Here is a 12,690-nt window from a genome sequence, read left to right on the forward strand (position 1 = left end):
TACAGGCTCTGAAAAGCCGTGGCGCAGTTTGAGAAAACGTATACCTTTCCTTTAAGCTGGCATGCTAACTGTGCCAGGGATTCCTCGCAGCGTTCTGCTCGCTGCCTCTGGGCACGTGTGGCCTTCTTCAGGTCTTCTTTGTCCCGGTCAGCCCTCGCCTTAAGATCTTGCATCTCTTTCAGCACCTTGCAGAGTTCCTCCTTGTGCATTGCTTCGTTGCCGTCTAGAGCCTGTGAAGCAGGAGGGGGAGAGGCAGTTACCAGAGAGGAAAACAGACCAAATGACAAGTCTGATTTGTCACTTTCAAAGCACTGCAAGAACATTAAAAGCAGATTAATTTCAAGAAAACTTTACTCACCAAAGGAACTCATGAATTCCATCAGCCAGCTAGACAGTACTAGAAACAGTGCCTCACAACTTTAACAACAGATGTGCCGGAGCACCCCACATCAGCCACACCCCTCCTCTGCCCCAAGCTCTTTCAAAAGTGACCCTCTTTTTTTAAGTAGAAGTAAATCATGGCCAGAATGCCGCCAAGGAGACAGAGAGCACGGAAAAACATTCTTGGGAACATTTACTCATTATTACCTCAATAAGACCGCTTCGTTGTAAAGAAATATCCCAAAATTTGAACAGGAACACAAATTTGAGTATACAATCTGGGCAAAACAATTTTCCAACATAATCTGCTCAAATGGGGGGAGCCCTGGCGCTACCAAGCAATGCACAGGTTTCCAAAAAGGGTGAAGGATTAGCCCAGCTGGCTGTGTTACATTGGGCCTTCTTGAAGACTTGAAAACTCAAGGCTGCTTACATCAGAGAGCCTGAGTGTGCATTTCTGCTTGATCATTTATACTTCGAAGAGCACTGCTCTCTTCAGCTAAAGGTACAATACAACGTGCGCCAGAAGAGTTGGCCAGGTCTTTGACTGTTGCAGGATCGAAGAGTAACAAGTAACATCTACACCGGAGAAACAGTTTGGACGCACCCAGATCAAAAATAGGGGAGCTCTACAGACTAAGTCCTTCCAGCTTTTGATGAATGATTGGGAAAGAAAAGCTCGATGAAAAACATCCGGATTCAAGCAACAAATGCAAAGAATTTTGGGAAAATTAACAGTGGGCTCTAAACAAGCTCATCTTCATCGAAGACAACGTGAGCTCCTCTGATGACTGAGTTTGCAGAGCTCCTTTCATCTAAGTGTGCCAGAAACCAACAGCAAAAAGATGTTTGTGCGGTCACTGCTTTAATGTCACCAGAGGTCCTTGTTTCAAAAGATATAAGTGTCAAGATTCAGAACACTGAAGGCTGGTGTCAGAAGAGGCTTCCTTATGGGGAAAGTTCAAAACGTCACGCAAAAGCTTGCTTTCACATGGAACAAATCTGAGAGGCACCCCTAGTCTCCAATTACATATGAACAGGCAGAGTGTGAACTTTACTGTTGTACGGGTTCCTGACTGCTTCCAAGATGGCCGATTCTCCTTGAAAGAATGAGGCAATGACAACTTGAGCTCTTAGATCAGTCACTCATGATCGCCTATTGACGGATGCGGTGCCTATATGGCAATGATTGGTGGACTAACATTTCCTCCAGGAGTCTGTGATTAAACTGAATGTGATAATCCTGGCGATCTACCTGCATATTTATCCTTCCACCACTGATAACATGAGTAGCCCTGAGCAGGGTGAGAATGAGGCCAGCTACCAGATCCAAGACATCTTTCAGTTACTGAGAGTGGAATATAGGTGTAGTCGAATGGCAGCTGTGCGCCCTGGGAAGTAGAGGCAGAAATAGCCTTTCCACTGTCACAAGCTTAATGGCGCGACCAGATTAGGCCAAAACAGTCTCTAAGATTATTCAGAGGTAGAACTGTGTTTCTCTCTCTATCATCTGCAGAGTCTAAATGACCACTTTGTAGTGGAGATAGAGAGGAGGAAACAATAGAAAAATCTGCTGAAGGAGTGAGTGTGAGTAAGTGCCATCTCTCTTGCATGGTATGCCCCCACTTTTTGCTGAATTGCTGATGTACTTTGAGTGTGCCCTGGGCTCCTGCCAATCAGGTGCCCAGGGCCTGTGTTCCTTCCCTAAAACTGCATGAAGCCTAAACCCAATTGGCATCTCTGGCCACAAGTCAGCCCCTGGTAAATGCTATCCTAAGTACCCAGGGCCCTGTGACCAGACAAGGCCCCTAAGGGCTGCAGCACTTATTGTGCCACCCTTAGAGGCCCTGTTCCGTGACACACACACACACTGCCTTTGCAGGCTGAGTGTCTGGGTGCAGAACAAAACAGAGTCGACATGGCACACATTCCTGTGTGCCATGCCCACAAAACACACTGCCCTTTCATACCTCAGTCACCCCTCTAGCTGGGTGCCCTATGCCAGTGGTGTGGGTACAAGTGCATGAGCCCTGTACCCCTACAGTACCCAGGTCCATTCCTGGGCCCTGTAAGTGCAGTGCTGCAATTAAGAGTATATGGTGCTGGGAGGTTGTCATCGCGAACTCCACAGCACCATGATGGCTACACTGAAAACTGAGAAGTTTGGTATCAAACTTCCCAGCACAATAAACCCACACTGATGCCAGTGTGGGATTTAATGAAGAATGCACAACAGAGGGCATCTTAGAGATGCCCCCTGAACCTAACCAACAACCAGCGTCCTGACCGAGAGGCTGCCACCCAGCAGACATGTTGCTGGACCCCTGGGTAGAGAGCCATCCGTTCTTGTGGGTCTGCAACAATGCACGTCCTGGGCAAGGTGCTAGGTCTCCTCCCCAGGATGGGCAGGGGAAGCTTCAAAGGCATACCGCCTTTGTGAGCTTCTCCAGGCCACTTGCTGTACTCATCAACTGGCCCCTAGCAGTTCTGACCCCCACTCTGGCGGGAAGATCGGCGGGAAAACCTAAGTGAGGAAAGGGGGAGTGCCAGCCTCTGCCAACCCCACCCCTCAGGTGGGGGAGATGAGGTGAAGCACAACTCCGGGCTCAGGCCATCTTGAGGATGGGGATCCCTACTCAATCAGGACTAGGCTCCTGCCCCCTCCCACAGGAGAGTGGCAGGCTAGGGCGTGTACCCACCCCAGGGAAGGGACCCATTGGTCCCTGACCTCTACCTACCTGTAACGCCCCTAAATTTAGTATTTAGGGGCTCCCTGAACCTTCCTTCCTCAGATCCCGAATCAAAAACAAGAAAGAAGAACAAGAAGACCTGCCTTGCAGCTGCTAACAAGAGGACGACACCAACTGACTTGGCCCCAGCCCTACAGGCCCGTCGACCCTCGAACCTGCTCCTGCTAAAACCCGGCGTCTCCAGTGCTCATCTAAAAGACTGGGACTCCCACGAGCAGTGGTTGTGCTCAAAGCAAGCAACAAACCCCTGGTGCCAGCCAGGAACCGCGACTCCTGCACACTCTGCACCCGCCGAGCCCGGTCTGTGCCTGAGTGGACAAAGACCACGAGGACGTCCCCCTGGAGACTGTGACCAAGAATCCAGCACCCAAGGACTCTCCTCGACGCTCCTGACGACACCTGCAGCCTCAGAACCAGGGACCCCTCCAACCGCGACCAGCAGAGGGTAAGATTTCCTGACGCGAAAAGACACCCCTCCACCCGGCGCCCTGAGGCCCCCTGTGCCCAACTCCTGGGTGCCTACCTAACCTACAGCTTCCCAACTTAACTCTCGAAAGTGGTGGTCGCACCTGAAGAATCTCCGTCCCTGAGCTTGCAGCCTTTGTTCATCTGGTAGCTTCTCCACTGAAATACATTGAGCGCCCGACGGCTCAAAAGTACTCTGCACCCAACCGCCCGAGTACCCCTGGAAGTGCAACCTCTATCCTATCTTACTTCCCCACTTGCCCTGTGTGAGTGACCAGGAGCCCAGCTTCCACAGCCGCGTGGCCTGCCTGCAAGCAGCCACCAACCAAAAGCCCCCTGCCCCCCATAGGCTAACAATGGGCCTAACTCTCTCTGCACCCGGCTGCCCCTGTGCCGCTGAGGGTGTAACAACTGTACCTACCTGACCCTGGGAGACCCCTGAGTCTATGCCCAGAACCTTAACTCTGCCAGTCGAGTACTTACCCAAAAGCCGATAACTCACTTTTCTTCCATAGGGTAACATTGACTAGTTTCACTTGGAAATTCTTTTAACTGTCAAGTTTTGAAACTTTAAAATATTCACTAAAAATCAGACGAACAACGAAAACGAAATTACTCACCTGTTATCAGGAGAGATCCCAGGGCTGGATCTTGGTGCCCAGCACTGACCCTGTAAAGTAATTACAACTGTACTTACCGATAACTTGATTTTCCTCCATAGGATAACATTGCCTGGTTTTTGCCAGAAATTCTTTTAAGTGACGATTTTTGAAACCTACAAATATTCCTTAAAAATCGCCTGTGTAACGAAAACAATTTCTTTCAACTGTTTACAGGAAATGCACCAGGGTTGAATCCAGGATCCAACCCCGAGTAAGAAAATAACACACAAGTAATTGAAATTGCATTTACTTAAAAATTCCCATTGAGCTCAATGTTATAATTGTGTTTGAATTGTGTTGCCTATTGCAACAACTGTAACTATTGCATTTGAAAGTCTATTACTTATTGGAAGTATACAACTACAGCATTTCATTCTGAGAAAGTATTTTGATACCTACGTGTGGTTCTAAAATAAACAACAGTATATTTTTATTCAAACACAATTGGCCTAGAGTCCAGTTCTGGAGTGTGTGAATTCATTTGCTGACTGAGTGTGTACAACAAATGCTTTACACTGTCCTCTGATACTGCCTTACTGTTCGACCAAGCTACCACTTTAGAGAGTAAGGTTCTATCTAACTTTAGCCTCTGCCAAACCTCTGGGGACTGTGGAATCGGTGCACACTGAACCTTACTTTGGTGCAGTATATACAGGGCCACTTTCTTACAGTGAGTAGTCCATATAGGACAGGTCCTCCCCCTTCCTCGATGCCAATATGGGGCATTGCAGGTTCCCTTGTAATGAAAATGTTGGTACCAGAGTGAACCTCACCTTTGGAATGTACTTAAGTGCTGTGGCAATGACAAACCTATGATGCTTCGCTCCTGCTACCTTAAGACGTACAGACCTTTAGCAAGTCGCTTCCATTCCTTGCTCAGCCCTTCTACATCCTGGTTAAGGTCTGAAGTCAGATGGTTACTCATTGTCAATGATCTAAGCTCCATTCCAGACCGTGCAGGACTTCACCAACAGATGTCAACATGGTTAATGGGAAACACTGTAGATGTGTACCCTGTTTAAATCAGAACTCTCCTGCCTTTTCCAGCGAAAAGCTTTAAAGGCCAAAACCGTAGCTTTCAACTTTAGCACCCTGATGTATTCAGCTACACCCTGCGGCCAAGATTGTACGGAATCCCGGGATACCCCAATCCTTCTCTTACCAATCTGATGTTCTGAAATGCAGGAAGTAAGACTCTCAGAGGGGTTGGTTTCAGTGGACCAGTAAATTACATCTCTCAGCCAATCAGCATTTATTTTAAGAAGTGTTCACCAATTAGCTTTGCAGAAATCCTGCTCGCCACTTAACCTAGATCTATTTCTCTTCGATCCATTCCTTGACATTGGGCCCTCTTGAAGACTTTTATTTTCTCATGATTATTCTTTTTTGTGGTATTCAACACATTATGTTACCCTTGCAGTCGGAGCCCACCGTGGCCCAGGTCTGGAATGGTAATAATCCTACCTCTACCTACTTCATCTGCCTTAGTCCTCGCTCTCCCCACCAGGTTTCTACCCACCAACATTCCCAAAGCTCTATCCCTGGTTACCTTTTTTTCATTGACTATATTATCTCCTCATTTTGAATTTCCAACCATCTAAATTCAGATGAAAGAAACCTTTTATCATTTCCATCGTTCACTTCTCATCTCCTATTTCGTATTCAGATTACTTTACATCTATCTGCCCGTGGAGGGCTCTCAGACATTTCATACTGAACTGCTCAATGCCCCAACTTACAAAGGATACTGGTTCCTGTGCACTAGGGACCCAACCTTACTCCTGCCTCCATGGTCCAGACCCACCCCCTAAACTTTGCCACTCCCTAAATACTTTCTCCCTGTTGGTAAAAGCCAAGCTTCGCCATATAAACTCACTTCTGCCTTCTAGGTTATCCTGTTTCAATGTAAACCTATAATAACTAATAAAATCCCACCACAAGTGAAACAGTCTAGATCAGTGTAAACATATAAACACTGATCACAAAAAAAGAAACTATTACAGCACACCCCTACCAACTAAATAGATTTCTATTATCCAAAAACAGTACTGGACAAGTATTAAATAGGTTCCGTGGTCAAGTTAATCTCTACAACATGAGGGTGATACAATGAGACACGTAATAAATATGGCATTCAAAATAATCCAATAAGGACATCAGTAAGTAATTAATGGTCTTTTTTATTTATTTCCCAAAAATCTATTTAGTTGGCAGGGGTGTGCTGTAATAGCTTCTTTTTTGTGTATAGTGACATGCATGTTATTTCATAATGTGCAGATAGCAACTCTAGGTAGTAGGTGTTCGAAGCTAACATAGCACCATGTTGCAAATAAAGCAACATTATTAACATTGTACACGCCCATTACTGGTATCTAGAGATACGTCAACTGATTGGATGTGTGGTTATTTCCCTTATAGGTAACACTACTACCGGTCTCTTTTCTTGAATATAAACAGTGATAAACACCTGAAAAGCAACAAACTGAAATGCCAATAAAAGTAAAGAAAGTGAGAGAAGTAATTTATTTCTGAAGGGGCCACACATTGTAACGTTGCAGCAGCAAGAAAGACTTGATTGTTTGGCAGCATTTAATTATTTCATTGATTGGCGAAATGGCTGGCTCGTAAGAAGCTTGGCCAATACATACCATCCCATTTACCAACAGAGACAGACTAGGTAAAACACTTTGATACATCAGCCCCCTTTTCTAACAAATTAGTATTGATAACAGGTTAACTGCCAATGGCCCAGGCTTTAAAAGTGCAATGCAAGGTGTAGCGGTAGCCACCTGTGAAACGACGGCGGTACTATTCACATGGGATAGACTTTCCACACACCAACAAAACGTATAGCTACAAAGGCTCCTATTGTTACGGATGATCCCTTCAGCTAACCCTGCTTTATTATCCAACTGTACTCTACTGCTGGGGTTTGTACCCCATAGTTACAAAATTAACACTAAAATTAAGTCCCAGAATAAAATGTGATGTCTGTTCACGGTCAGGACTAACTTATAGCGAGATATTTGCTGTGAAAACTCTTGGTAAGAGCAGCACCACCTTCCGTTAGTTCGGGAAAGAGCGCAGGACAGCAGAGGCAGGCATGCCTAAAGCATGATGTTCCAGGCGCCTTAGAACGGAGGGCTGCACATGAATCTGCTAGAACAGTTTTCAAGGTCTCACAAGGTACTATGTTGTTGGCAGGGTTGATCACCCCTACAATGTGATAATATTCAGTAAGGAATAAATGAATGACCCCCAACTGTGCCTGGGAATTAATTTATTAAACCAGTTGAAAACAGCATTTATACTTTTAATGAACAGTCCTGCAAACCAGACAGATCCTGACAGTGTGAGTGAGAAAGGTAACGCGATGCGAGTACGATAGAGAGTGCGATACACAGACTCTTGGTGCTTAAAGCAGTCTGACGTAAGTCCACTGCGCCCACTTCCAATGGGAAGGCACTACATGCCCTAAGGCACTACATGCCCTGCATTACTTCTATAAATTAAATGTGTTTCAAAAAAATCACTGCAAAAAAGATTTTGTAAACACTAAAAAAGCAGTTTTGTCTAATTTAGTATAGTTAGGCAGCAGAATAAACAGAGATAAGCACTGATTTCAAAAGATTTGGAAAATGACTCGGATAAAAAACACTGAAATCCACAAAAAATAAAACACTGAAAACAAGACAGCCTACACCTTTCCAACATACCTCTCTCAAACCTTAAGCAACAATATAGAACTTTGCAGAATCCAAGTTTTGCCGATCTCATAAACCTCCATCTGAAAATGACCTTGTGCTGCCTACACATTCTGTAGTGTTGACCTGCGATGCTCCACACACAGGAACTAAGTTTTCCCTCGTCTGAGAGTTTGCACTAAGCTCAGGACTTTCACTGCCGCCATTAAAACGATTTGCTCTAACTGGAAATCAAACTGTTGACAGCCCTTCTTTGTCTCCACACCCATCGGGCATCTGCCACATCCTCACCGTAATCCCAATATGAGCACAAAGATACACTATGTACAAAAGGTCAAAGTGCCTGTGTGTATATGGTGTTCTTTCTCAAACAAGCCATCCATCATTCTAAACTGTGGCCCCCTAAACCAACTTTTCCCATCTTTCTTAAGTACGGCATGCCTCGTAGAGATGCCCCTGCTGCTCAACAATGGAAAACCTCACTGACCAGTTGAACTGCTAAACATTATTTCTCGCTGCCTCATCGTACAGAACACATTTATACTACTCCAGCCTCGTGTCCACCAGGAAGTTGCACTGAGGCACTATATGCCTTCCGGTGCTCATTGGGCAGATCAGCTTCCGCTGTGACCCATGCTGCTCTGCCCCTTACATGACAGCTGCACCCCGAGGATTAGACAGGCATGTAAGCTTGGGTCAAAATTTGAAATAAAACTCAAGCAGAGAAGCCAGAGGTAAAAGAGACACAAAGCAAACTATACAGTTATAGGTGTTCTGCTCCGATTGGCAGTGGAGGACGGGGTGCAAGCGTTGGTGCTGGTAGGCGTGGCTCCGTGAGGTGGTGTCAACAGAGTGAGTGTTTGATCGGGGGGTGTTTCTCACCTGGATCTTAGCCCTCAGGCAGTTGTTCTCACCCTCACATTTCTTCAGCTGCGCCTGTAAATGGGTCTTGGAACACTCAATGGACTTGGTGAACTCTGTTGCTGTTTGGGCTAGATCCTGAGACAGAAAAAAGTAACATTTAGAACTGTAGGAGAGCTTCTGCCCTGAGGTGGAAATGCAAAACAGAGGAAAGAAAGAGCTCTCTCTGCTATGAAAGGAGGCAATGTGAGGAAGGTGAAGAGAAGAAGAGAGATGCTTCCCACCACGAGAGGCCATGTGGGGTAGGTGGAAGGAGAAAGATATCTTCCTTACAAGAGAGAAGGAGATGTGGAGAAACTGTAGGCGAGAGGGTGAGGAGGTAGGGGAGCGATGAGGAGAGCTCCCTCCCACTCACTGTGTGATGAGAAGACATGCAGAACCTAGAGGAGAGGGAAAAGGGAGGTAGGGAGAGATAAGGAGAGCTCCCTCCCACCCACTGTATGATGAGAAGACATGCAGAAACTAGAGGAGAGGGAAAAGGGAGGTAGGGAGAGATAAGGAGAGCTCCCTCCCACCCACTGTATGATAATGAGACATGAAAAAACTGGAGAAGAGGGGAAGAATGACGAGCATTCCCTCACACCCAGTCTGTGAAGAGGACGTCAGGTGGAGAGACTAGAGGCAGGAGGAAAAGGAGGTAGGGGAGAGATGAGCAGTGCACCTTGAGACCCAAGGAGGACATGGGAGAAACCGTAGGCGACAGGAAGATGAGATACAGAAAGCATGAGAAGCCTCCTCTCTCACCCACTGTGTGAAGAGGAGGTGACTTGGACAGACTGGAAGTGAGAGAAAAATTAGGTAGGGGAGAGCGAGGAGCGCACCCTCCCACCCACTGTGTGAAGAGGATATGCAGAGAAACTGGAGGCGAGAAAAAGAACTGGTAGGGAGAGATTGAGGAGTGTTCCCTCCTACCCAAGAACGTGTGGAAGAACATGAGGTGGGAGGAAGAGAGTACGAGGAAGATGAGGTGAGCTCCGAGGGAATGGGAGAGATCCACGCTCCAGTCCCTTCATTAAAGATGGAACTGTTGGGAAGTGAATGGAGATGAGCGCCTCTTCCCACCATGAAAAGAGGACATATGTGAACTTTACAAGGTATGGGGGAAGGAAATAGATGGAGAAAGAGGCAGCATTGTTTACCTTCTCCGACGCCAGCTGGTTAAGAAGGTCCTCCATCTCTTTTTCTCTTTCGCATAACTGCAACTGGAGACGCTGCAGAAAACAAGAACAGCTTCAACATCAAGACAAAGGCAGTGGGGAACACCAGGAGTAAGAAGCAGACTAGAGAGCTTCATGGAAGGAGTAAGACTTGGATTAAAGATGTGTATGAGAGGAGCAAGACATGTACTACAGAGGTGCATGAGAGGAGTAAGACAAAGACAAGAGAAATGTATGAGAGGGGAAAGACTACATAGATGGATGAGAGAAATAAGATGCATACTAGAGAGGTGGATGAAAGGAGTACTAGACTAGAGAGATCCATGAGAGGAGTAAGACAGACTAGAGAGGTGGATGAGAGGAGTAAGACATTAAAGAGATGCTAGAAAGGAGTAAGACAAACGATAGAGCAGCATGATGAGAGTAAGTTGAGGACTAAAGAAGTGCACGAGAGGAGAAAATCCCAGACCAGTGAGGTGCAAGAGAAGAAAAAAGATATGCATGAGAGGAGCAAGACGGACAAGACAGTGGCATGACAGGTCAAAGATGCAAACTAGAGAGGAGCATGACAGGACTACGACGCACACAAGAGATCTATGAGATAAATAGATACGGATCAGAGAGATGAGATGCGCGAGATGACTAAGACACAGACTAGAAAGGTGAAAGTGGAGTAAGACGGAATGCAGAGATGCACGAGGTGCAAAGAGATGCATGAGAGGAGAAAGACAGAATAAAGAGATGCATGAATCAGAGGAGTAAGACAGAATAGAGATGCATGAGAGGAGTAAAACTGAACAAAGAGATGCATGAGACGAGCCAGGCAGAATAAAGAGATGCACGAGAGGAATAAGACAGACTAGAAAGGTGCAAGTGGAGATGCAAGAGAGGAGTAAGGTAGAATAAAAAGATGCACGAGACGAGTAAGGCAAAATAAAGAGATGCAAGAGAAGAGTAAGATGGAATAAAGTGATGCATGAGAGGAGTAACATGGAATAATGAGATGCAGGAGACGAGAAAGACTAGTGCAAGTGGAGTATGACAGAATAAAGAGTTGCGTGAGAGGAGTAAGAGACTAGAAAGGTGCAAGTGGAGTAAGACAGAATAAAGAGATGCATGAGAGGAGTAAGACAGAATAAAGAGATGTATGAGATGAGTAAAATGGAATAAAGAGATGCAGGAGGTAAGTAAGATGGAATAAAGAGCAGCATGAGAGGAGTAAGACAGAATAAAGAGATGCATGTGAGAAGACAGAATAAAGAGATACACAAGATGAGTAGGATGGAATTAAGAGACGCACAAGAGGAGTAATATGGAATAAAGAGATGCATGAGAGGAGTAACACGGAATAAAGAGATGCATGAGAGGAGTAACACGGAATAAAGAGATGCATAAATGTGAGGAGTAAGATGGAATAAAGAGATGCACGAGAGGAGTAAGACGAATAGAGATGCATGAGATGATTAAGATGGAATTGCATGAGAGGAGTAAAATAGAATAAAGAGATGCACGAGAGGAGTAAGACAAGAAAGGTGCAAGTAAAGATGCACAAGAGGTGTAAGACAGAATAAGGAGATGCATGAGAGGAGCACGACAGAATAGAGATGAAAGGGAGAGTAAGATGGAAGAAAGATGCATGAGAGGAGCAAGACGGAATAGAGAGATGCATGAGAGGAGTAAGACAGACAAGACAGTGGCGTGACAGGTGTAAGATGCAAACTAGAGAGGAGCATGACAGGAGTACAACCACAAGAGATGTATGGTATGAGAAATAGATACGGACTAGAGAGATGAGATGCATGAGAGGAGTAAGAGACTAGAAAGGTGAAAGGGGAGTAAGATGGAATGAAGAGATGCACGAGATGATTAAGACAGAATAGAGCAATGCATGAATGAGAGGAGTAAGACAGAACAAAGATGCAGGAATCTGAGGAATAAGATGGAATAGAGATGCACAAGGGGAGTAAGACAGAATAAAGAGATGCATGAGAGGAGTAAGACAGAATAAAGAGATGCATGGGAGGAGTAAGACGGAATAAAGAGATGCACGTGAGGAGTACGTCAGAATAAAGAGATGCACGAGAGGAGTGAGACGGGATGAAAAGATGCATGAGAGGAGTAAGACGGAATAAAGAGATGCATAGGAGTAGTAGGACGAAATAGAGATACATGAGAGGAGTAAGACGGAATAAAGAGATGCATGAGAGGAGTAAGACGGAAGAATGATGCATGAGAGGAGTAAGAGAATAAAGAGATGTATGAAATGAGTAGTTCGGAATAAAGAGATGCACGAGGGGAGTACAACAGACTAGAAAGGTGCAAGTGGAGGAAGACGGAATAAAGAGATGCATGAGATGAGTAGTAAGATGGAATAAAGAGCTGCACAAGAGGAGTAAGACAGAATAAAGAGATGCATGGGATGAGTAAGAGAATATGGAGCTGCACAAGATGAGTAACAGGGAAAAAAGAGATGCACAAGATGAGTAACACGGAATAGTGATGCATGAGAGAAATAAGACGGAATGAAAAGATGCATGAGAGAATTAAGACAGAATACAGAGATGCACAAGAGGAGTAGGACAGACTAGAAAGGTGCAAGTGGAGTAAGACAGATTAAAGAGATGCATGAGAGGAGCAAGACGAAATAAAG

General features: G+C 45.5%; 1 protein-coding gene across 8 annotated transcripts in view; it reads right to left on the minus strand.

Moving 5' to 3' along the window:
• ODF2 (outer dense fiber of sperm tails 2) overlaps nt 1-12,690 on the minus strand; it is a 433,573-nt gene that overhangs the window by 98,014 nt on the left and 322,869 nt on the right. For all 8 annotated transcript variants that reach the window (XM_085614079.1, XM_085614083.1, XM_085614082.1 and 5 more), the window contains 3 exons: nt 10,023-10,094; nt 8,845-8,961; nt 45-230 (listed from right to left, as the gene is read on the minus strand). In XM_085614079.1, coding sequence (XP_085470205.1) covers nt 45-230; nt 8,845-8,961; nt 10,023-10,094 — 375 coding nt within the window. The remainder of the gene's footprint in view (nt 1-44; nt 231-8,844; nt 8,962-10,022; nt 10,095-12,690) is intronic.

The sequence above is a fragment of the Triturus cristatus genome, chromosome 1_2 (genome assembly GCF_964204655.1).
Source record: "Triturus cristatus chromosome 1_2, aTriCri1.1, whole genome shotgun sequence".
Classification (NCBI taxonomy): Eukaryota; Metazoa; Chordata; class Amphibia; order Caudata; family Salamandridae; genus Triturus; species Triturus cristatus.